The following is a 26,715-nucleotide window of genomic DNA, read 5'->3' as shown; positions in this document are numbered from 1 at the left end:
AACTAAGAAATAAGCCTAGAAGCAAAAGTTCATTAGGTTAAATGTGAATCTTCATACATTAAATCAGGCTTACCAACCTTGTGACTTGTCCAAGAATTCATTACTATATCTTATAATTTAACAACCACTTACTACTGAGTGTAAGACACTGGCATAAACAACAGTAAGTACTGACATAAACATTTGAATCGAGAAATAACCGTTTGCCAATGTCAGTTAGTGTAGTTAACACACATTTATTAAGGATTGCATTACGTTGTCGAATTGTTAAAAATTTGCTAATTTTCAATGGTGACTTCCATAAATAAAAAAACAATAAATCTTTATTTAGCCTTCATGCAATGGAGAAGAAAGTGTTATGAAAGTATGCCAATAAATTTACAGTTGTAGCTGTGGCTGAAGAAACAAATAATGTGCAGGCCACAAAACGTTTTGGAGGCGGCAAAAGCAACAGATAGTGGCAAAATCACACCTTTACTTCACTTAACTTACAGCATTTATAAATAAAGTAACTTGCATTTTTAAACCCAGCTTTGATAATTTGCGAAATAAAAGGAAACTCTGAAAAGCATTTCATTTAGCAACTACTGGGTGTGATGAGGTCGGTAAAATGCAATCAGCTCATGATTTTAAGAATATAAACATTACCAGAATGCAAATGGCACCTGAATGCTCTGTTCATAAATTATAATGCAATAACAATATGACAATAATGCATGAAATATAACTGCATGTACTATGTAAAACAAGTTTTATTCAAATGATCATTCTTAATACAATTGTTATTTGAATTTTGCAATAGATATCTTCTTTTGATGTAACAATCTCTCTCTCTCTCTCTCTCTCTCATAGTGAAGGTTTAAAGAAACAAAAGCAGCAGATTTTTAGGATTTTGCTGAAAACAAAAGCCAGAAATGTTTGAAGTGCCAGAAAACATTGAAAGGTACCAGGAGATCAGACCTTGACAGTGTGCTATCAAAGTGGCTTAAGGGGAGATACTTATGGAGCAGGCCAGAAATTTCATAAGGAACTAAACCCAACGAATGACAGTGATTATTCATAAGCTTTGTTCTACTTTTGATAACACAGCAATATATATGTGGAATGAGCTGGCAAGACTTTGTTTACATAGGGTTTTTTAGGGATGAATTCTGTCATCCGAATTTTCTGTGGTTCGGCAGTGACCTGGTTCCCAAGGGAGCTGGTTTAAAGAGGTCGGACTGTATTGGAAATGTGGCAGCTCAAGAATACTATCATGAATAACACAGCTGAAGTTTATTTTAAAAAATTCTAGCATATTTTAATAAAAGTGATATATAAACCTTACAATTCTCATCTCTTTGCTTAAACTTATGTCTATTTAGAAGCCATTACCTACCCGCGTACCACATGGACCCAAGAAATCTAGCACTATATGAAATATAAATAAGTATATATTTCTGTAACAGACCTTCAATACTGCTCAAATTATTAAAAACAAAAGTTATCCTTTTCACTAGCACTACTGTATCACAAGTAATGCTACTGCTTAGATAAAATATAAGAAAATCACAGAAAAATTCAAAGCAACAAAAATTCACTTTTGTTTCCTGTGCAAAAATTACTGATTGTTATGGAATACAAATACGCTATCCACATGAATTTCCAATGCATATCCTAACATGACAATCATTCCTTGACAATAGTTTAAACACTGTTCAAGGGAATTGTTCTGGGAGCAATATCTGGGCAGTCAACATAATCACAACTACAGTATCCATTAGGAACGTTCACTCGGTTTTAATACATCTTTTCACAAGTTAAATAAAATCTGTTTCTATCAACTACAAACATTACAATAACAACACAGCCTTCAAAAAATATTAACCATCTTCTGACATTAAAATCTGGGCAATGATGTATGTATGTAGGAATTCACTTACTCAGCAGGTATGTGTACACTTACTGTACTGTAAATATGGATACATGCAAACACGCCACAGCAACAAATCCCATTCAAATTTACTTTCAGCAAATAAGTTTTTATCAGCTCAAGGTGGAATCTGAATCAGCAGGAGTGGTTGCTAAAAGATAATTATACACACATGTACACTGTGTGCAAGTGTGAATTGTGAATGTGTCCATAAGAGTGAATAAATGAAATGCATAAAATATAGTTACAGACATGTTAATACAATTTATATGAACATATTTTAATGGATATTTCCAGAGTATAAAAATTGAAAGGAAAAAGAAATAAATAAGAAAGTAACTACCATGGCATATTTTATACTGTATAAGGACACATTTGTTCTATGTATAGATGCACATACTGCATTAGCACCCAATATAAAGATTACAATCTTGAATGGTTTACAGAAAGTAATGTATTTATGAAATAAAAGCTTTAGAACCTGGTCCTCCAGTTAATTATACAAAATAAACTACTTTCTTGCTCCATCTGCAAGTTGTACATTTTCTAATCCAGACTGTTAATTTTTGATGCTTTATGCTTAAATAAAGATTTATGAACATTTTGCAATGACTGACATATCTTTAATATCACAAACAAACAACACAGCAACATGAAAAAATTGATGCTGCATGAACACATCTAACAAAAAAAAAAAAAAAAAGCTACAGTACTCTGTTCTCTGGCTGAAAATATGCAAAAACTGAATAATGTTTCAAGCACTTTTTCCCCAAGTATATGTTATCAGTCTACCAACACAGGTGTAGTCTGGCTCAGTTTGGAGATGCTGCTCATGTTGAGAATGTTAACATTCACAAGTTGATAAATGTTAGCAATGAACGTTAATGAAGACTTTTTGTGTAAATGTATTATTAATTTAACTAGAGTATGAATAAATGGCTAGTGAAGAAATAAAATGCATGAAATGAATAGAAGAACAACACACAAGATATTTTTAGTTCATGACAATACAAACCTTTTATTTTACTCTTACTTAATACTCACGTAAGTGCAGCCAATTGAGAGCTATAACAGATTACAATATTCTGAAGCTGAATTTCTCAAGTGAGCATTTCTTATCTGCTAGGGAAAGGTCCCTTAGCCCCTTTATCATATAATTTGATGATTGTATTTAGAAGAGGGAAAATCAACTTCAGTTGTGCCTATATATATATACAAAGTTCTATTTTATGTTGAACAGAAATTTAAATGAGAGTTGATGTAGAGGAAGCCTCCCTGCTTGCCTTTAAGATTCGTGAGGCAACACTGTAAACTGAAGGTGTTCATTTGATTTTGCTTGCAAGGCACTTTACCCATGAATCACTTTTCTAGTTCATTTTAAAAATTAGCAATCTAAAAAACTTCCATGTAACATTGGCCTCAAAACCCAAGATGGTTTGGGAACGTTATCAGAAGGGAATAAAAGTAGCAGACATTGAAGTTGCAGGATGAACACCAGTAGGAAGGCTCAGAAAATCATGGTGAAATGGAGAGAAGATCTGGATCAGATGAGTATTATGCAGAAAGTACACATGACAAAAGAAAGAACTTTATTCACATCAAACCTCTTAAAAGAAAAAATCTGACAAAAATTTTGATGAAAATTATGTGAGTCAGCCATGGCTTGGGAGTACTTGCCTGATTCCAGTTGTAGAGTAAGTGACAAAAGCTCTTCATCTCACTTCATAAATGGAGGGGATCCTTAAGTTAGTAATGTAACTATTTCTAAAACTGAGATTTTAAAGAAATTTCCCCATCGGTGGTAATCACTAGACGTATGCTTTGCATAGCACTGTAGAACAGTACTAAAAGTTCTATGGAGTATCCATCAGCCCCAGCTGCAAGGCTTTCTATCTTCTGACTTCCCATTCATTCCCTTTGACCTTTTCCTGTTTAGCAGTCCCACTTGGACAACATTAAGCTTGATGGTGTGTCTCACTTGAAGACTTGATGGTGATGATCTATACTTGGCCTGTATAGTTTTTTTTTATGTAAATTTCAGTTTTAAACCCTATTTGTAGATAATACAGGTTTGTTTGCAATTATTTTTATTGTTTTCTTTTTTGTGCATAGTATAAAGTTCACTGAACTATGAATTTAAGTTGTCCTTTTGGTTAAATGTAGGCCATACAGCAAGCCTAGCCCACCAAAGGTCAGGCTAGTTATGAATTTCCTCATAAGATTTTAGTAAATGAACTCTAGTAATACAGAAATGACAGAAAAAGCTGTATGGATTAAAGCTGAGCAATTACTGCCGGAATGAAAAAAATTATACAAGCATGATCTATTTCATGTTATTCAAATTTACTATTTATAAAATGCCCCCTATAATAGATACTTACCAAATCTGGTTTAACCTAAAAGTCAGGATTGAGGGGATTTTTTACAAGTAACCAACTCAGTGTACGAATTACTTCTGCCAAAGACTGGTCTCCCTTGACTCTCATTAGTTGGTGAAACAATTAGGAGGTGCCAATTATAGAGTAATACCCTTCATCAGCACATACAGTATATTACAAGTTCATGAGGCTCCTTCACAATGTTCTTAATATTGGACTATGGTCTTACTTAAAGGGGTTTTACACCCACCAAAGGTATTTCCCTCTTACCAAAAATCTTACCTATAATGATGCTGACTTCAAGCTTGTCTCCAAGGCAGACATCAAGACAATTTTTCCTGAAATGCTTTCATATTCCTATTTGACCAAATAAGTACACAAGAACTAGAATCTGAACAAACTATTCAAAATATGGCTGTCATGTCTCCTTTCTTAAGATCCTGGGGTTAATAAAATTTCACTGTAGCTTCAAGTCTTACTTGCTAATACAGCCTCTTTGTCAAATGAAAATGCCCTATAATCATCATGTTCCACATCATTCCTCAAAAGGTTGTCACTATCACATCATGAAAAATCATCTGTGGTCACTTAATGAAGTATTCCTTGTAAGTAAGCAGGATTTGTTTAATTTTATTTGAGATCCAGCCTTCATGTACAACATTCATTCACTTTAAATTCATGTTCAAATCTTGTAATAAGAGCTCTATGCAATATGACAGCTGAGGTTCCTCTCATACAAGACAAAAAATAAAGGTTGACAGCATTAATTCTTTCATCCAAAACTTTCAGGTTAAGGTCAGTCATCTGTAAACATCAGACCTCAATTCTTTAACTCTTGGGAGTATCTGGACTTGCAGTGACTGAAGATGGGTAAAGTTCTGGCCCAATGGATAGGAAAATGTGAACTGCACCACTCCCAGTGATAATCACTTCTATGAGTCAGTACTCAAATCTATGTCTTGTGTTGCCACTGCAAGTCTGGTGTGCACTGTCCAGAGTAATGTAGTGGTTGTGACATGTTTTCACCCAGAGTTTGGTAGTCAGGTGTGAACTGCCTCTCTGACCCTCTTATCACTTCTAGTCACACAAAGCAAGACCTCTGAGTGAACATGGCTTTACCCTGACAAGATGAGGTTCTCTAACAGACTGTGTTTTTCACCGACTCAGTATGGTTACCTCTTAATCAAATATAGAAGAAGTAAAAGGTTAGCAGTAAATACAGTGCCATGCAAAGCATCATTATTAACAATATCCTCAACTAGGCAAAGAAATTAGAATAGCTTTTTTTTAGGAAGTGCATGGGCAAACTAGGCTCAACTTGCTGAGCATCTACAGAATACTGTATTGGCCTTGTAATGAAAAATGCTAATAAATTATTTGTAAGGTAATAAACTGTAGCAGGTACCAACTTTTTCCACAGACAAAATGGAAATAATCATCCTATGAAAGTGCACACTGCGCCAAGAACACATGATGCCATAGAGGATACGGGGGCATCTCAGTAGCTTTGAGGAATACTGAACTAGGCAAATAATCAAGGGTCTTTTGTCTGCTGAAACATTCATCTAACTGCACCATTCTGGCCATCAGTCATAAATAATATTAAAGGTATGTATTTTGTATGTATGTAAGTAAATAAACCAAAATTTTTTGCCCCACTCTGTCTTCTCAATTACACTAATATTTCATTCCAAAGTACAATGCAAAATTTCAGGAATAATAGTAAAATACAGTAAACGATCTTAGAATACCAAACTATCAGCTGACATACATTTGGAAGCCAGGTGTAAAATATGTAAGATTAACCCTGAGCAGTTCACTATCCATATAGAAATGATAAAATTGCAACTGTTGTAAGGACATACAATATGCTAAATGAAGATACACAAAAATGTACAGCACTGAGGAATAAACTCCTAAAATTATATTTCAGGAACAGGGTAATATAAAAAAAATCTGAGAAATTTTGAATGGTCAATATTTTTAACATTTTCATTTTTTGTGTAGTAAATTACAAGCTTGTGAATTTAATTATGTAGCATTTTACAAAAAAATACACACGCACACATACATACATACATACATATATATATATATATATATATATATATATATATATATATATATATATATATATATATATATATATATATATATATATATATATATATATATATATATATATATATATATATATATATATATATAAAATATTTTATATGCTGTATATATATATATTAAAAAATGCTGGTCTCTACTTGTATATACATTTACACAAACCTATATTATACAGTACTTTCCCACTCACTACATACAAAATAAATAATGAAAAATATAAATCAGCATGAAATAGAACATATATACAATTTAGTTCTATGAGCGAGCAGGCCACAGACCGTTTGTAAAGTCTTCTTGGGTTATGAGACCACTTAAACCCAAACTTTCTAAATGGTTGAAATAAAATGTCAGTTCACTGGTAACAACCCTGAAAAGTAAAGAAAGAATACTGTTGTTTTCAATACAGCAAGGTTAAAAGACACAATAATACTGATTATCAAACTTCAGTGTACTGTACATTTAACCAAAGTGACAAAATGACATGTGGGAAAAAATCTACCGCACACAGAATTGGGTAAAATTAACGTAATTATCCATGATGAAGAGATGTAAAATTGTCTACTCATACTGTCTCAATATTAGCAGCACTGATGGAAATGTACAAATACATTAAACTGAATCACATTGCCCATCATCTTTCACTTCGTGGTTAATCCAAGATTATAGGAATATGCATGATGAGCTCCTGGCATCAGAGAAGCTGTTGCCATAATATGAATCCATTTTCCCAAGAGCAAAACTACCTATACTCATCATCATTAACATTTTTAAGTCATGGAAGACCTATATATCATGAATTAATAACAACATAAAATTTATAAACTGTCCCACAGGCCAATGCCTTCTAGAAGCTGTGCACATCTTGGAAAAGAAATCCAGCATTAACACATAAAATAGAATTTATCACAACAACAATGTGATGAAACATAAATCACCTAGCACTAAATTCAACACAAGGAGAGAGAGAGAGAGAGAAGAATAAGAATGACTGACAGCAAAATGCTCATCTGAGTAAATCTTTATACCACCCACACCAGTGGGAGACACACCAAACATATTAGTGTATCAATGCACGCAAAGATCTCAATATCTTAAGAATCTGACTCGGCAACATTATCATCTTAAAAACCCAAGTAGCCAATCCGAATTCTACACAGACATTGCCATCCACAATCTCCAATTTACCTGTCCTGCCATAAATCCTTGTGTACTTTGCATTGTAACTATTCCTTTAATTCTCAAAGGACAACCAATCAAACATGTGTTGATATATAAAAGGAAATAATAAAAACTACTGAAGCAGACATTTTTTCCATGCCCTTAGAAACATGATATACCAGCCAGCAAGATCTCACTACTACTACTATCATGAATCAGTTTAACGAGGCCTCTGTCACATTTCTAGACTTACAAGGGTTGACCAAAAGATTTACTTTTAAGTGAAATGTGCAAATTGAAACAATATTTAACTAAAGAAGCTGGAGAGCCAAAATAGGTAAAGATTAAAGAGAACCGAAGAAAGGTACAGGCACAAAGCAATTATCTGGAGCTGAAGGTATATTGCATCCAGATTTTAGTATCATCTATGGTTAGGGGTACCCCAATGCAATGTAGTATTGGTACAAAACCACAATTGCCAATAATTACTAAATTTCTTGCGCTCTAGAAAAGAGTAAGCATGTCTGACGAATGATAAAAAATTAACAAAACTTCAATAATGCAAAAGCAAAGAGAGAGATTCTATTCTAAATTGACAGCTGCTAAGCTGTTAATTTAGAATAGAATCTGTAAAACTATTTGGACTATGCTACAAGTTTGTTATAAAATGTATAACAATAATTAATTCATCATTTCTACTATAAAAAATTCATTAAATTATTCCAACTATAAATACAAAACTCCAATTACTAAAGCCAAACCAATTCATTAACAGTTTTACTTACCAGCTTTGTGGTCCAACTGATGATACATTTAGTCTTACTAAATGAATTTGGAGTTTATCTTTTAGTTGTGAAGTAACTCTGTCAAATAACTGATAGACCTGAAAAACAATTAGCTCATGAAAATCTACCATCGTCATCCTTTTACCTCTAATAATACTACATACGGAAGCACACATATAGGAAAGTGCTGCACTTGCCAGTGTGTTAGATGTGCCCTTTACTGAAAACAAAACAACCAAGAAAGTTCATAGTATGCCTTGCAAGGTGAAAGTCATATGTACAAGTTTAGCTTATGGGCTATGAGAAACTGATTTCAGTGATGAGTAATAAATCTCAAGCACAGATGTAAACACAAACTACTCTGGTCTCTCTGACAATAAAGGCTGACTCTACAGATATGCGTACACTTGTGTACTGAACAACTTTGACACTAAATTTTAGCCTAATATTCTGGGATCACACAATACACAAGTACAAAAACCACAAACAGTGTGTGGAAAACCTAAGCTACAGCATAAATGGCTCACATATATTAAACATCAAAACATTAGGCTATGATTCACATATTAAATTAAATATTATTTTGATATTTAACATGTACAAGTAGAATAGTCTATAACATGATGTGTACATTTCAAGAAATAAAAAAAAAATGATAAACAATAAAAACCGAAAAATATCCATATTATTACCGACATATGAACCACTTTCATGGCACCCACAGATATTACCAACTGAAACCAGCAAACATTGCTAAATACTAAACATTTAAAGAGCAGGTTTTGGTCATTCATGCCTCTTTTGTACTGCTTGTTACAAGTTATTAAGTATTCCTGATCTGAGTTTGAGGTCCAAATACAGTTATTACCAGCATGCACACCAAAACCCATTGATGGCAGGATGATATAGGGTTAAGACACCAAGTGCTTGACCTCTATTAACCCCTTTTGCTGTGCAAGACTAATCTCCTCAGTGTTCATTCTTTTGGTTCTCGTCAAATAGCTCTGACAGATTATGCATTTCCCTTGTTAGTGTAAGGAGCTTTTGTCCATACTCTAGTGACAAATGGTAGCATTTGATTTCCAACTTACAAGATAATTTCTGGACAAGGCCACAAGGAGTAGACCTTCAATTACCATCAAAATGCCATGAAGGGATGAGGTTTCTCTTGATGATGAATTAGTACAGAGGCTTTTATTTGAAAATGACAATGACAGTAGTGAACCTGAACTATCAGATAGTTCTGACTGTGACAGCAGTGAATATGGTGATGTTTATTATACAGTAGTTAGACAAACCTGCCTTAGATAATTTTTTAACTTCAGATTTTATTAGAGATGATCATGAATGCGAGGAAATGGCAGAGGAGGAAGCAGACTGTTCAAGCACCAGAAGTGGTGTAAGTTAACAGAGAAAATGCGATATAATTTGAGTGGATGACCACTGAAGATTCACTTGGTAAAAATTGGTGCTCCAAAACTGTTACTGGAGGTAATAAGTTCACATTTTCTACAGAATACCAAATGTTTTCATTTTTTTGTGAGGATTTCCAAAATGAGATTTTTGAACAAGAGCAAGCATTCCAAGTTTGTAAAAAGATTTTCAAACTGAATAATGGACATGGCATTAATTTACTTCATGCTTTGAAAGGGATCAACTGAATGAATTACTATAAAAGATACAAAATTCAGTATTTGAATAATTATTTACATATTTGAATATTTTAGTACTCCACTATAATAAAACTTTATAATAACATAATACTGTACTGTAGTACAATATAATAACATAAAAGTAATGACAATACTGAACTATCGAAGTACAATATAAAAGGGAGAAAATTAGTCAGTTATACAATCAGCAGGACATTGATCTTATCACTAGTGGTGATCACAGGCTCACAGCAAAAGGGTTAAAAAGCAATATGCAATGGCTGAGGTAAATGGTCTTACTCATTCTGGAATGCATGCTATAAGGAATTGGCTATCCTTTGTAATAAATCCTCCATGTCTTCTACCACATTAATGGACAGAAACAATTTAGAAATGGTCCCCACCGAAAGGCATACAGGGATGCTAAGAATCTCCTCAGTTTATGAACACTAGGGATAAAATGAAAACTGGTAACTGGAACACAGCAGGTGGAAAATGAATCCAAAATGACAAATTTTTTAATCAATTTGTATTTTTCATAGCTAACAACCCTGCTGTCTTAACTTATGGATAATTCTTCTAGCGCCAGCTGGAAACCAGTAAAAATAACAAACAAGGAATTGGTGGCAACGAGGTAGGCTGATAGGCCTAGGTGGCAACCACCAAGCTCTTTCGTACATGCATAGAAGGAATGATGACTCAGTTTCTTTCATCCAGAAAACTTGATTGAGGGGTGGCTAGCGGTGAGCCCTAAAAGTTAAGACCGCAGGTTTGTTAGCTATGAAAAATACAAATTTATTAAAAAATTTGTCATTTGTTCATACGCAGAACAAACAACCTGGGTCTTAACTTATGGACAGACTCACTTTTGGAGGGAAGAAAGAAAGTTTGGAACTGACTGGAGATTCAGTACACCTGATAACTCTTCCTGGTTTATAGAAGCCTATGGAAGGGAGCCAAACCTTCTAACATAATATATAAGTGATTACTTAACAGTCAGACTTCTGGGATTTCGTACCATATGACGAGACAATGTAGGAGGAAGTTAAAGAACTGTATCTGTAGATAACAAACCTTCGTAGCCACCAATATTTTGCTATCAATCCTCTCTGCCCTTGCTAGAGAGAGGAGGAACTTGTTTTTGTCAAAGTTTTATATTTGTGTAGGAATAAGCAAAACTCAAACAAAAAGGCCACAGTCTGTCCTGTATCAGACCTGATCCAGCACATGATGGAATGATTTCTTCGCCCACTGGGTAGAGAAGAAAAGAAAGGAAACTGAAAGAGACCAGCAATCTCATTCATTCTCACTATCATACCATCATCTTAGGTAAGATGCAAACTGTCCCACTAGGAGCACTGGATGAGTTAAACAACCTGTTCAGCATCCACCACCGGACCTAAGGAAAAAGTGTCCAAGGACCTGTTGGCAACGTTCCGCAGATAGAAGCAAGTGAAGGTGGTCTGATGAAGCCGTGTGCCAGCCTTCAAAATCCTTTGAACAGACAAGTTCTTTCTGAATGCCAAAAAAAGGACTTAGCCCCCTAACATCATGTGCTCTTGCATGCACTGTGTTAGGATTGGAGCATGAAGTCGAACCATAGGCTTGTCTGACAGTCTCGCATAGCCAAAAGGTCATATTCTTTGACACTTCTTTCTTGTTCCAACCAGTGCTAAGGAAAAGTCTTTGGAGATGGTGAGTCCTTTTCGGGTAGCCATGTAGTGCTCTGACAGGGCAAAGGAGCAATTTGTCCGGATCATTATCAACAGTCATTAAGAGACAGAATGGAGAAGGAATCAAATCTGTTATCATGACAAGAGGGGTTTTTGGGTCTTAGCCATGAATTCCGGGACAAATTCAAAGGCTATGGATGTCCAACCCCTCGTATGCTTGACATCATAGGATAGGCCATGGAGTTCACCAACTTGCTTCGAGGAGGCCAGGGCCAGCAGGAAAACCGTCTTGAGAGTCAGGGTCCTACCTGACGCACAACGTAGAGGCTCAAAACAGAGCACGGGTCAAAGCTTTTGAGAAGCACTGAGATCCCCCATGAAGAAGAAAGATCGACATCCTTCATATGTAAAACTACACTCAAGGCAGCTCTGTAGCCCATGATGGAAGACAGGAAAGCTGTTTCTCTCTGTGGAGAAAACCAAGGAAGTCTGCTACCTGCTGAACATGAGTTCTGATTGGAGAGAGATCCCATTGACGACAACCACAGTAAATGGCTCACTTGCCTTGGTGCACGGCTGAGGAAGATCTGAGAAGGCCAGACATCTCCGATGGCTCTGCAAGAAAAGCCTCTCGTTCGCAGGAGATACTGGATAGTCTCCAGCTGTGAAGAGATGGGGACTCTACCGAGTGGTGGAATATCTGGAAGTTGGGTTGACACAGAAGGTTGTGCCACAGAGGAATCTCTCTCGGAGCTTATGACAGCAGGGTTAGGAGATCGGGGAACCATTCCGTAGGGCCACATGGGAGCAACTAGGGTTATTCTGAGGTTCTGAGAGGTCATTACCCTGTTCAGAACTTGACGAATTAGGCAAAATGGAGGTAAATTGCTAAAGAGCTAGGAAGGCAGCCTTGAACTCCAGAACATTGACGTGAAGCTGCCTTTTTTGTGGAGTCCACACTCCAGATGTTGCTAGGCCTTCCAAATGTACTCCCCAACCCTCACACAAGGCATCTGAGAACAGGAGGATCTCTGGAGGAGGAGAATGAAGTAGCACCCCTATGGCCAAGTTCCTGTCGTCCAACCACCACTACAGGTCATCTCTTACTTTCTGTGACAGCTGAACTAGAAAATGAAGATCCCTTGCAGGGAACCAGACTCTTTCAGCCTCCACTGCAGAGACCGAAGATGTAGGCGACCATGAGGGACCAACTTCTCTAGGGAGGTTAACAGACCCAGCATCACTTGCCACTGATGAGCTGGCTGGGACTGCTCCGACAGGGAGGACGGAGCTACAGTCTTGAACTTTTCTATTCTCTGTCTGACAGGAAAACCCTCAACAAGACTGTGTCTATGACCATGCCCAGGTAAAGAATCTTCTGACTGAGGACGACATGCGACTTCTCCAAATTGACCACAATGCCCAAGTTGCGACAAAACTGAAGACGACAGTCTGTGTCTTGGATTAACTTTTCCCAGGATCCTGCCAAGACCAGCCAGTCGTGGAGATATCTGAGAAGGAGAATTCCCTGGGAGTGGGTGCACAATGAAACCAGGGTGAATACTTTTGTGAAAACCTGAGGGGCTGTTGAGAGGCCGAAGCACAACTTTGAACTGGAAAACTGACTACCCCAGGCTGAAGCAGAGAAACTTCATGGAGGAAGGATGAATTGGAATCTGGAGGTACGCATCCTTCAGGTCTACTGAAAGCAGAAAGTCATTCTCCCTGACGGCTGCTAACACCGTTCGAGGAGTCTCCATCCTGAATTGGGTGGTCTTCCTGATGTGGAGGTTCAGGGTTGACAGGTCTATCACTGGCTACCAATTGCCTGTCACCTTGGGAATGAGAAAGACCAGACTATAAAAACCTGGAGAAGGATGCTCTACTATTTCCACTGCTCCTTTCTCCATCATCTTTGCAACTTAGCCTTGGAGATCTTGATGTTTCAACGAGCCGAGAGTGTACAGTGAACTCCCTGTATTCGCGGTCTCACTATTCGCGGACTCACGTGTTCGTGGATTTCTCTGTGGAAAGTATCTACCCATTATTTGCAAAAAATTTGCCCATTCGCAGTATTTTTCACTGATAAATATTCACTAATTACTGTATTTTCATATTTTCATGACTAAATGCACTTTTTGTGACAAAACTATTAAAATACTCAGGTCTAAGCATTTTTAGAGGGGTTTTAAGCATTCGCGGATTTTAGCTATTCGCAGGGGGGTGCGGTACGCATCCCCTGCGAATACGGGTAGTTTACTGTGCGTTAGGTGAAGAAGAGGCTGAACAGAGAGAGGAGGAGGAAAGTTGAGGGGTAGTGGATACCCCACCCAAAGGACATCTACTACCCAGAAGGCCCGCCACGTCGCCAGGCGCACACTGGTGACGACTTGTGGGGAGGGGCACCTACTATATCTCTTAGAACCTCTCACCTTACCTCTAGGGCCTCTTGCCGGCTTAGAGGAACGGGACTGAAAGGGACACTGCTGGGAACTCTTGCTGGCTGCTGCAGCAGGAGCCTGCCTGGACCTGCTGGATGAAGAGGCAACTGCAGTCTTCTTGGGAGGAACCGAGGATCTGGGCTTCAAGGTACCAGGACGAGGAGGATTAGATGACTTAGAGATGGCTCAATGAACTAGCCAATCATTATTATCAGCTCGCCGCCTATCTATGGCTAAGTGCAACTGATCTTTAGGGAAAAGAGATGAAGTGTTGAGGATGTCATCATTTCTCAGGGCTAACACAGAATCCAAACTAATGACTCTAGAGACCTTGGCAAGTGCGGCATCCCTTCTCTTGAGCAAAATATTCACCCAAATAGTTGCAGTTAAACGAGCCAAATACAAAATGGCTTTACTGCCCGACTGCAAAAGCCTAAGGTATGAATTATTATTTTTGGAAACACCAAGAGCAGAGGACGGGATCTTGGCCACTGCTGTAGACCACAAGTCTCACCAAGAAACTGGCTGGAAGGCAGAAGAGGCGGACAACTCCAAAGAGGCAGCTTTCAGGGAGGTGAATGAAGGACCTTCTGCCTGAATCTGGTCCAAGGAAACTCAGAGAGCCAATTGAGCTACAGCTGCATCTAGCTGTCGAGGTAGACGCGCAACATTAGGAGTAGAGTAGAAATGTTTATGCCGAAGGAGAGGAGTAAAAAGAAGCCTGAACGTTCCACTAAAACGTAAGGAATTGTCCTGTCCAGAGACAAGAGAATTTACATAATTAAGGATATATTCAGCATGATTACATCAAGGCAGTCCAATAGAAGTCTTCGATTCTTTCCTTGGTCCAAGGAGAGCTCCTATTCCCATGGGAAAATCTAAAGAACCTGCCATGTCCTCTTGCACAAGATTATTATATTTGAGGATTACCCCAACCACCTCTCCGTAAGTAGTACAAAACTCCTGTTATTCTACGTCTTCCACCTCCTGCCCCTAGGAGTCCCTTCCTGATCTGTCAACAAAATCAGAAGAATCCAAAACATTCTTCGCTAAGACTGGAGCACAGGCCCTTTTTGGACCTAAAACCTTCCTCGGAGAATGAATACCTGCAGATGTTGAGGGGAAACTATCTTGAGCTGCATTCCTCTAGATAGAATGAGAGACAATACGCCACACAAAAAACTCAGTGGACGAACATGGATCGACACATGGACAAGAAGGAGTCACTGAACGATTATTAGCCACTGACCTGGAAAGATGAACATCATCTGCTCTGGAGGGATGTGAAAGAGGAGACAGACAAGAACCTACACACGGACAAGTACGGCTGACACAGGGCTCTTTACCAGAGGGTTGCAAAGGACCGGAGTAGGAGCACTGCCATGCTCTGTAACATGGACGTGTTCTTCTGTACAGGCATGGCCATGCTCAGGAACATAGGTGTCATCTTCCGCACGAGAGTACCCAACCACCTGAAGGTGGAGAATGAGAGGAATGTCTAGGCCAGACGACAGGGCTCCCGGAATGCTGAATCCCAGAACGTGAGCTCCGGACATCCTTGGGAGAACATGGACGTGAAGAATTATGAGGTGAAGGAGAGTGAAGGGGACGCAGACGTGTACCAGAAGAGCCCTCTTCACAGATGGGAACAGCAGCACAAGTCTTTTTAATAGGAGCAAAATCATCCTTCCTGCGAGCATTGGCAGAGGGAGGAACAACCACAGACTTTCTTCAACTTGCATAAATCTTCAACATCAGAAACACGGATGTCAGGAGGGGAAAGAGACACGGCTGTGGTCCAAAGAAGATGAAGATATGACAGGTCTGAGATGCTTACTACTAAGGGATGAGACAAAGTCTCTAATTCGCCACTGCCTGACAGGAGCAGGGGAAGACAAAGAAGACGACAAAGGAGACGGCATCCTATGATGTTTCATTTGCGCAATACGCCCATAACTCTTGCGAATTCGATTAACCACTACTTGAACCAAAGAGTCAGAAGAAGGGGCGGAGGCCATGGCAGGAGGAGGCAGGATGACACGCTGGGACGAGAGCAGAGCAGTTAGCTGGGAAGTCAAAACAGCTGATGAAATGGGCACAGGAGGGGGGAGAGCTGCTGGGATGGGGACTGACAAGGCAGCTGACCCAGGCCCGCGTGAATTCATGTAGTGGGACAACAGGCCATCAAAGGTTGATAACCCTGATAGGCCTAGAAAAGCCCAGAGACCAGCCATCTTCTGCGCATCGGAATCTGAAAGGGTAGAACAAGATGGAGGCGCATCAGCTAGTAAGGGGGAAGATGTACTCAACCCCAGAAGAGCAAAGGTAGCATTAGTAGGGAAGTCTCCTGACCCCTCTCACAAAACTTCCATAGGCAAAGCTATAGAAGAGTGGGAAGGGGTAAAATCTTCCAAAGATGTAGCAACTGGAGGATATGGCAAGGAGGAGGTAAAACAAGAGGTAGCATGTGAAACACCCATCGAAGGAGGGAACCCCTTCCAAGATGGAGCCTCCGACTTCCTCTTATGCTGCCTCTTCTTGGCAAAAACCCTCCACTGCTCAGGAGGCCACAAATGACACTCAGGGCATGGATTAGTGATATACCAATCATTAGCTCTACATCAGCTACATGTAGAATGGAGATTAGTCTCAGCCAATGCCAAAAAATGGGAGCAAGGGTAGCCATCATTTGATACACCAGGGCACTTCCTCTGATGCTTGGAAGGGCTGACAGAAACTGGAGGCCGGGATGATTCTTGAGGATGCACAGTCAACACAAAAGCACACAGCACACGAAAACATAGAATCACCTGAAAGCGCAAGCAAACAGAAGCACAAACAAAGTTATAAAAACACCGGCTTTGGAGAGACAAGCAAAAGCATGTCTTCCTACAAGGGCGGTAAAGAAGAAACTGAGGTGTTATTCCTTCGATGCATGCACAAAAGAGCTTGGCGGTTGCCACCTAGGACTATCAGCCTACCTCGGTGCCACCAATTCCTTGTCTGTTATGTTTACCGGTTTCCAGCTGGCTCTAGAAGAATTATCTGTATGGTAAGAGCATTCACAACTGATCCCTCATCACCTTTACCTGCTGAGAGCAATCAGATTCGATGAACAGCAGCACCAACATGCAGTAAATGTGACTCTAAGCTGAACTTCTCAGTTCCAGAGGCCGTTTATTCCTCACACCATTGGACTGCGGAACAGCCTCCCAGAGAACGTTGTGCAATTGGAACTTTGGAAATTCAAGCAAAGATGCAAAGCATTGCTACCCCAATATTATTCTCCTTGCATTTTAATACACTTTTATCTATTTATTAATTTATTTTTCTTTTTTTTATAAGTGGGATCCCTTCCTTTTGTATTTCCCTTTACCTTCTCTTACTTCTTCCTAATGAACACCATATTCTTTGGAAGCTTGAATTGCAAGTCAATGGCCCCTTTGGTCTTGTTCCATATGAACAGGTTTCATCTTCAGAATAATAAATAATAATAATAATTTCCAACAAAAGGACATTCAGAGAAACAGTTGCGCATCGCATATGACAGTCATAGGCACCAAGCAGATTACACATCCATTAATTGAAAGAAAAGAGTGCTGAGGAATGGTAAGAATTATAAAGGAACAGATATTGGCAGTGTTCAGCTACTTGCCACTGTCACACGACTATAATTTTTTTCACAGTTTACCCAGACCACTGAATTAACATAACTTCAATGGGGCTGGGGCAAAGGGTCTGTTCTTGACTAAGTATATATCAAATAATATATTGAAATTATACTTGGCACACCATATATTTTTGGTTGATAGTTGGTCCATCACTGTAGATATGTTTGATTGTAAAAGTTGTCCTGTATCCTTCACATTCAGGGATTGGGTTATACAAGTTGTTCATCTATCTATGGGTTAGATGAGTGTGACTAATTCGAAGATGGAATAGTATTACTTGAATGTAGCAATCTTTATGGAACAAAGACCACCACAAACCATCATTTACTTTAATGTTACTAATTCTTTATGGAACAAAGACCACCATAAACCATCATTTCGTTTAACGTTACTAATTCTTTATGGAACAAAGACCACCACAAACCATCATTTAGTTTAATGTTACTAATTCTTTATGGAACAAAGACCACCACAAACCATCACTTAGTTTAATGTTACTATCATGTTCCTCATTTCCCAATGGTTGCCATTTACTAAAGGTGATAGTTTTTAAAGACAGGAAAAACATATTAGATCAAATCACAATGATTTCAGTTTTGGCTACTTTACCAGCTTCCTCGTTTCCTTCACTGACTAAATGAGTAAGGCTAAAACATATTCTAGCATTCATACTGGCTTCATACAATTAATGAAATGAAGTTACTTTGCTTAACATATGTTTTTTTTAAATAATTTTGAAAGGGTTCTAAAGCATTTCTAGTCACTAAGAATTACAAATTTCTATGGTGTCATGTTTTTCATATATTTAACTGTTGACTATAGTGCATTAAATTCTGCTATAAAAATACTGTAGATGTATTACTGGTTTGCTTTATTGGATGTTATTGCAGTAAATCCTATTCCCGACGAAGAACTGGATCAATCTAGATAATATAGTTTGTGTAACGTGGGCCTTTATGTTTTTTATGCTCTATTTCATGTTGCTTATGATGGTCAGAGGTATATGCAAATGGATAGACAGTGCATGTGTGTACAGAAACATACTTTACACATAATCTGAGGGGAAAATTTTAGTGCTGGAGGCAGTGTTATGTTTACAATTATTAGTAACCCTTCAACTACTTGGATTAACAGAGCCAAGGACTCAGAAAATGGCGCGTAAAAAATATTTGGGGAGTTCAAGGGCAACTCCATACCCTTCCTCACTTTACCTTGTCAATACCACATAACTGTAAACACTCAGTATATTTATTTTATAAAGAACAACCATCAAACTTTAAACTGAAAACTTTCTGCACAAGGCAGTTATCTAGCTTTTTTCCTATATCTGTAACAAAATATACTGCATAAATACACTTCAAAAAAGATTGCAACCCCTTCTTTTTCTCTTTCGTAAATGACAAAGTTCAGCAGGCAAGTAGCCTACCTGTGTTTACCCAATGCCTACCATGGATTTATGACCATTAATGTATTTTTATACAGCAACTTTCCTATTATTTGTTACCATATTTTATTACCATACATGAGATACAAACTGTGTATGTGTGAACTTGTACAGACCTAGGCTGGCTTAGGTGTTACACTAACAATATACATTTGTGTAAGTCAAATAGACTATTACAGCTGTATTTAGGGCTTTTGGATCAGACGTTTCATCATCAGACATTTTGTGAACAAACTTCATCAAACAGAAGTTCCCTCAAAGGGATTTTTCATCAACATACTAATAATGTAGATAATGTAATGGTGCAATTAAAGGCTAAACACCCAACCAGGTAATTACTCAATTAGGGGTCAATAAGGTATTTTTCATCAATAGACTAATAAAGTAGATAATGTAATGGTGCAATTAAGAGGTTGAACAAACAACCAGGTAATTATCAGAGGTCAATAAACATACCAGGGTCTTCTGGTTAAAGTTATGTTTTTAAATTAGTAAAAAGAGAATTTGTAAAACTGAAGACATTCTTACTATCAACTCTAAAGAACGACTGAATTTAGTTTAAAGGTAAGAGTTCACAATTCATTAGCATGAATATACAGGCAGTCCCCGGTTATCGGCAGGGTTCCATTTCTGAGGGTGTGATGATAACTGAAAATCACCGCTAACCGAAAATTGGTGATTTTCGGCGCTTTTTTGGTGATTTTCGGGGGTTATTGGCACCGAAAAGCGCTGATTTTCGGTTACTGGCACCTCTGTTAGGTATGTATCGGTGCCAATACCCAATTATCGGTGCCAATAAGCGGAAGTCGGTGATTTCTGAGCTCGTCCCTGTGTCAGCCGGTGAAATTCCTGTCAAGCACGAATTTCTAGGTATAGATATTGCTAAATATACCAGAGAAAAGCTATCAGGAAATGCTGGGGTTACTACCCCCAGATCGAACATCTATTATGGAATAGACGTCGGTATAGGTAAGGGTGAGTGATTGTTGTCACTGCCACAGGATTGCACTCTGTAGATATCCCAATGACAAAACCCCCGGAATGTGAGGAGCCGATCTAACGCCCGCACTCACCTGCCCGCCAACCGACGACCCCAGCGCCATCTGTACTCATTCCATACTAGCACGTTTTTCCTTTCGGAAGATAATTTTCTTGTGCTGGCTTTTGCCCTAATTTTCCTGAGTTTCATCATGTCTTCAAGCAATTTCACCGTTGTGAAGTTAAGTACCATCTTCTTGTGGGGTTTTTATTATCAGTGAGGCTTTTATTGGCCCGTAAGTTAATATTTACAGGGTCATATATTGGACGCTCCCCGGCGTTCGCCGCCTCCGCCATGATGACCTTGAGGCACACCCTTACAGCTTGTTTCTGCAGGGGTTTCTCTCGGTCGTTACAATTTTACTCATGTTTCGTAATTCCCCTTCAAGAAGTTCCTTTTGGAGGTGTTTATCTATGTCGGGCGGTTCCTGATACCTTGATTAGCGTCATTCCTCACGGAGGCTTCCTCCCCTTATCTTGGTTCTTACAGTTAATTCATGGCTGATACCAGGCTCTCGCTCGGAAAGATTCCCTCTCCAAGGTGGTGCTTTCTTTTGTCAGTTTCTCTGATTTGTAGTGTAATGGATGACATGGATAATTCGGATTTATTGTGGTCCGGGCTCGGCGTCAGGTGGAGCCAGTTGGCTGCCTACCTCCTGCTTGCCTCGCTCAGTTAGGCTATATGATTAGCACAAGTTCTTATAATTTTGTATATTCAATCATATTACATTTCCTTATGTAGTTTTTGGTTAACTTTAGCGGTACTATCATAAATTGATCCTAGCCTAGCCCTCTCGCTTCAATCGGTGGGTTAGGCTATTCAGGTTAGGCTTTGGCATTGTCTTAGCTCCCATCTCTCCCGACTGTGTCGCTTGAGCGGGGGAGGGAGGGGTAGGCTGGTCGAGGGAGTTCCCGTTGGTTGTTCCATCCGCCTTACCACCCATTTTCGGGTTTGCTAGGGCATCTGAAGCCCCCATCCCCTCCTCCCTCTAATGAGGGAGAGAAGGAAAAATAAAACGGGGGATCCTCTTTATGCATTGCCCTTCTACCCTATGGGTCGGTTGTTGGTTGGACTACGTTACGGGAATTTCTCCCCTTTCCACCCCTCTTCCTCTCCTCTCTCTCCTCCCTTTTACTGTCTGGGCTGTGCCTTCAGAGGAGAGTGAGAGTTTGGCGTTGCTATAGACTAATGCTGTTGTCCTATCCTCCCCTAGTACTTTTGGTGAGTGTCATGAGTCTCCCTGCGAGCAGGAAGTCGATACGTCTGTGTCGATACCCCGCGGGGAGTTTTAGTCAGTGTATAGGGGGTCCCCCGTCCACTTGATCATAACTCTCATTTCCACCATTTTAAGTACTGCCTCCCTGACTTTGCCAGCAGTGTGTCATCTCCCCGCGTGTGGGATGTCGGTCTCTTCGATCGTCACCCCATGGGGGACTAGTCCGGTTCCCAGTCGAGAGTTACCCACTCTCCTGGCCTCCGTTCTAGTGTCAACCGCTCGGCTAGTGTTTCGTTGGTTCGCTCTCCTCTGGGTCGGGCTGAACTTCGATCACCCTCAGGGTTTAAACATTTCCCAACTGGTTCCGCTCCGCCGTCCCCGGCCCTCCCGTTGCCTTCTTACCTGTTACCACTCTGGTGGTTCTGGTTTTCAGTAGGTTGGCCTTAGTCACACCTAGTTCTCTAGCTGTATACTAACCGGAGGTAATGATTTCCCCCCCTCCCCGCTGTAACCAAGTGGCGGAGGCACGGGATCTCGGAGGGGTCTACGCCGGAGCACTTTGACCAGCAGTGTATTGCTATCCTATGTTGTTAACCATTTACTTACTACCAGTCTCCGGCAGTAATTATACCTTAAGTTAATTCTACAATTATGAGTTGCATGATCCTAAGTTAAGGTCCTACTCCATCGAACTATCTCCGGAGTTTCTTGATTTAATGTGTGTCATGTTTTGCTCTGGTTTATCGTCCCGCCGGAGCATTCCGGCGGGTCCGGTATAAATTAATGCTTGCTGCCGGACTCCGGCAATAATTATACTTTAAGTTGGTTTTATATTTAAGAGTTGCATGATCCTAGGTTGAGGCCTGCTCCGTCGAACTATCTCCGGCGATCCTTAATTTAGTGTGTGTTATGTTTTGCTCTGATTTACGTCCCGCCGGAATACTCCGGCGGGTTCGGTATAACTTATTTAGCATGCTCCATTACCTGCTGTTGTTTAAGGCCCCAATCTCCGCCGGTTCTGCTCCGGCGCGCCTTAAATTAGTGTGTTCATATACCTTCTCCTACTTACAGACAGTACGTTGTGAGGAGCCCGGGTGCACTGCTGTGCTGCACCAGCCCTATGGGCACGTTGTCTGCCGCTCTCATTCGGGCTGTGCAGTGCGTATCGACGATCTTATCGTATGGCACCCGGACGGTTGTGAGGTTTGCTTCGCTCTGTACGAGCCTATAGTTACCGCCTTTAGTTTACCTGGTTGCCTCAATTGTTTCAAGTACGTTATGTTCTTGATATATTGTTTATATATATCTCTTTACCGAGCGCTAGGTTATTAAGTCCCTGCTCTCTTCCAGGCCGACCAAGCTTCCCGTAACGACGCCTTGGGTTCCCTTCGAGCCTGGGTGGCTGGTTACGGCAGGCACGTTCTGTCGGGGAAGCCGTACGTTCTGGATGAGAACATCCGGAACCTGCTTTACCCCGGCGCCCGGATCTCAGCGGCTGTTCCACCCGAAGTCGCCGCTCCTGTCATCGAGCAGATCCAGGTAGAAACCCAGCCTCCCCAGGACGAAAATTTGTACGTGGAGGTGTCGGAGGAAGTGGCGGCCATAAACCTCGACCTGGAACCTATGAACACCGAACAGGACCAGGAGGTAGGTAGGGAGGTAAGTGAGGCAGTGGGGGCGGGCTCCCTTTTTGATTCCCCTTCATCCACCGCTTCTTCTTCGTTTCAGGGCTTTCAAAAATCTTCTTACTTGGAGGACAGGGCGCAATCCGCTGTCCCCAAGTTGAAGAAGTCTTGGAAGGCGAAGGGCTATAAGTCCGCAGCCTCCCGCAAGGCAACTCCCTTCCCTCCGGTGAAGCCACGGGACGCTAGTCCGGCGGCTTCCGCAGGCAAGGCCACTCCCTCTGCTAAGGGAGCGAGTTTGAGGGCAGCTAAGGCTAGCCCTCCTCCCCTTCCTGCCTTTGACCCGGAGGCGTTTGCTGGAATGCTTTTGCAGAAGTTTTCCTTGGAGGTTGATGCGAAGCTTAACAAGCTTACGGAGAGGCTGCAGAGCCAGGAGAGTATGCCCTCTGGGTTCATGCGCTCCGGTGGGTCAGCAGTGCATTACCCCATTCCAGATGCCTCCGCCCTCCTTCCATTTGACAAGGGAAATCCCTGGCATTTGGCCCTTCATGCTCCCCTGCATGAAGATACCCTAACGATCGAGGGTCTAGGCACTCGCAGGCTCGAGGAATTGGAATTCTTTCCTCCTGATCTGCTGCCCCCCTACCCAGGCTTTGCCAGGCTGACGGAGGAAGCTTGGGTAAGAACGGATAAGGTCCCGAAGGAGACAGTGATCTTCCCAAGGGACCAGGCGCAGTCTACATTGATGCGCACCTTTAATGAGTGGCAAGCGGAGAACACGGTTGACCCCTTCAAGGGCAACTTCACGATGTTCTCGTTGGGAGATAGGATCCCGACCCCCTGCATGACTAAGGTGGCTCTCGCAACCGCCCAAGCATGCTCAGAAGGTAAGCCATTGCCTCAGCTCCGGGAGACTGATCCCACCTCTCTGATCTTCCCCGGAGACGATGAATTTTGGAAGGATGCCCTGGCCACTTTTACAACGGGTAAGCTGGACCCGGAGTGTGCATCCACCTTGTTCAGCGAGCAGCTTCCCAAACTGCCGGAAGCCCTCCTGAAAGCTGAGTTTGAGGCTAGGTGTTAGCCTAACTGTAATGGTCATGTGACTCCAGGAAGTTATTATGTGATCAAAGGTTATATTACATAGCTCAGTTTCAGCCTCCTGTCTAAAGAGACGATAACTGGGACTTTTTCTCATTAATTATCTAATGAAATTGTATAAAATTTTTAAATGAAATCGTAATTTTCTTTTAACTTCAACTTTCCACATATCACTCAGGCGGCTACGTGGTCGCCATATGCGGTCCATTCTCCACGGAACACTTTACAATATTTTCAACTATAAGCAAGTTGTTAGTTCATCTGTTACCACTGAAGAAAATCGCAGCAAGTATACCACTGCATTTTCAACGAAGGCGGAATTTGAATAAATTATTTTCATAACAAGCTTTCCTCATTATATAAAAATTATATTTGTGTTGAGATAACACAATACAGCACCAACTGGGAATAAATCATCCATAAAAAGAAAATGGACACGAAATCTCAATTAACAGCAAAAATGACGTAGCACGTCATAGACCAGTGGTTCCGGGGAAATTTTCCTGGGGGGGAAATTTGAAGCTACCAGGGGGAAATAATTACACTACCTACTAACTAAAAAGCAGCCTCAACCTTCTCACTAATTCAATTTTGAAGTAGAAGAATAAACAAAGTCCTTTTTATTTTGCTACTAGCCGCTCCTATGGCTATGCGGGCAACTAACTGCTCTATCTAACTATTTGTTTATCAGTATATTTGTTCATAATGAAAATAAATTAGTAAGTCGTCACAGTGTGTTTTAACTACTCTTCCCTCATACACATGAAGGGGAAATCTGGAGGGTTGTACCTGGTGTGCAGGGGAAATGACAGGAAAAAGGTTGGGAACCACTGTCATAGACGATAAGGAAGATCCAGGCATACCAACATAGTTAGCTTTTAACACCATATTTTGACAAGAATATTACAGTTCTCAGCATGAGATAAATTGAATAAAAGCCATTTTATATTTAATTCAGATTTGAAACCTATTACAGACAAGGGAAATGATAAAAATATCTTTTTTTAAAAGCTGTACAGATTGGCAGTTCCGACAACTCTGTTCGTAGACGTATCATCGTGGCACAGCTTATGTTCCAACTAAATGTGTATGCAGGAAACGATTGCATACCTTAACAGTTTGTATTTCTTTTGGGGTGGTGGGGGAGGTGGGCTAACCTGAGATAATAAACATGCGCCTTGGTTCACGGCAGATAGATGTTCCCGCATCTCGCTCCTGGGCATTTTGATTTGAGAAATCAACCCGGTTAGGTTAAACTATTGTTATTATATTAGAATCAATAAAATTATGATGAGCAAAATTTAAAGTAATGAAATAAGGGAAATTAATACGTAACTGACTTTTCGCCGTTTATTTTACAATAAAGCTTGAATCTGAATTATGTAAAATTAATTCAGATGTGATAAATTTGTTTGTATTTACGATGGTGCATATGGGCATAACGCAAAATGAGACAAGTTTGATTAATAAAAACAGTAAATGTTTGAAGATATCCATTAGTGTTTAAATTGTGTGGAAGCGAACTGGTTCTATTAAACTGACTCATGGATGAACTGAAAAGTAAGATTGATTATAATGAAAGGAACTGTGTGTTCGCAGACATTCATAACTTTTGGTGTGAACACACGCATAGAGAGTATGAAGGCTAGCATGGTCTATAAAGCATAAAGGTAGTGCGCTTAGCATTGAATCCAGGTGTGAAGTGGCCTTGGTGGGCGTAGCCTATAGATGAGGCCAGAGTTTCACAATAGAAGCAATAACGAATATACCGTGTTTAAAGAGATAAAAACAACTGTGGACCGTCCTTGCATTCTTGTGAGTTCTTCTTTGCCATAGGTTTTTATACAAACATTTATAAATGAGGTCAGTTTTTCCAAGGAAAAAAATTAAAAGGGTTTGTGAGAGACCCATGTTTTTGACTGATTCCAGTTGCCTTCCATATCATTGAAAAGGTTCCTCTTCCAATGGCTTTGTATGTTTCCTGATAAGTGGCGGATGCCAGAGTACATAAAGTATCCAACACATGAAAACTGATGAACCTATACGCAAATAGAAAAAATAAATCAGTATATACAAAGTAAAACTAAATGCACAAAATGATCATTATAATATTCTCTTACATCCCTTCTACAATATTTATTTGGTATTCTTCTATTCTTGTTCAAGACTTATATAATTTCTAACAGCCACAGTATACACTCAGCGTATACAATGAAGAAGTGGGAACGAATGAAAACAACCAAATGTGTTTATTTCTAAGCTTGGCAAATTGTTTACGGCAAATTGTCCGGTCTCCACCCACACTCTAAATATACCCGACCCATCCATGATATTTATTTTAGTAATATCCCCTTTTTTTTTACCACAATGCTATCAAAGGTTTTGAATATGAATTTGTTTTCCTTTTGTACTTTATACCGAAAATTAGGAATGCGGACTCACACCTTTCCTATCTCTACATATCTGAAATCAGGAACGACGATGGAATTTTTGTCCAAAAGTTTC

At 40.0% G+C, this 26,715-nt stretch overlaps 1 protein-coding gene across 1 annotated transcript in view; it reads right to left on the bottom strand.

The window, feature by feature from the left end:
• Positions 1–6,513: 6,513 nt before the first annotated feature.
• The window catches only part of scat (VPS54 subunit of GARP complex scat), a 253,813-nt gene continuing 233,611 nt past the window's right edge, over positions 6,514–26,715 (bottom strand). The window contains exons 17-18 of the mRNA XM_067094594.1: positions 8,352–8,449; positions 6,514–6,775 (exon numbers count right to left, since the gene is read on the bottom strand). Of these exons, the coding sequence (XP_066950695.1) occupies positions 6,664–6,775; positions 8,352–8,449 (210 nt within the window). The 3' untranslated portion in view covers positions 6,514–6,663. The remainder of the gene's footprint in view (positions 6,776–8,351; positions 8,450–26,715) is intronic.

Source organism: Macrobrachium rosenbergii, chromosome 51, assembly GCF_040412425.1.
Source record: "Macrobrachium rosenbergii isolate ZJJX-2024 chromosome 51, ASM4041242v1, whole genome shotgun sequence".
In the NCBI taxonomy this organism is placed as follows: domain Eukaryota; kingdom Metazoa; phylum Arthropoda; class Malacostraca; order Decapoda; family Palaemonidae; genus Macrobrachium; species Macrobrachium rosenbergii.
This window is presented reverse-complemented; position numbering and strand designations above follow the sequence as displayed.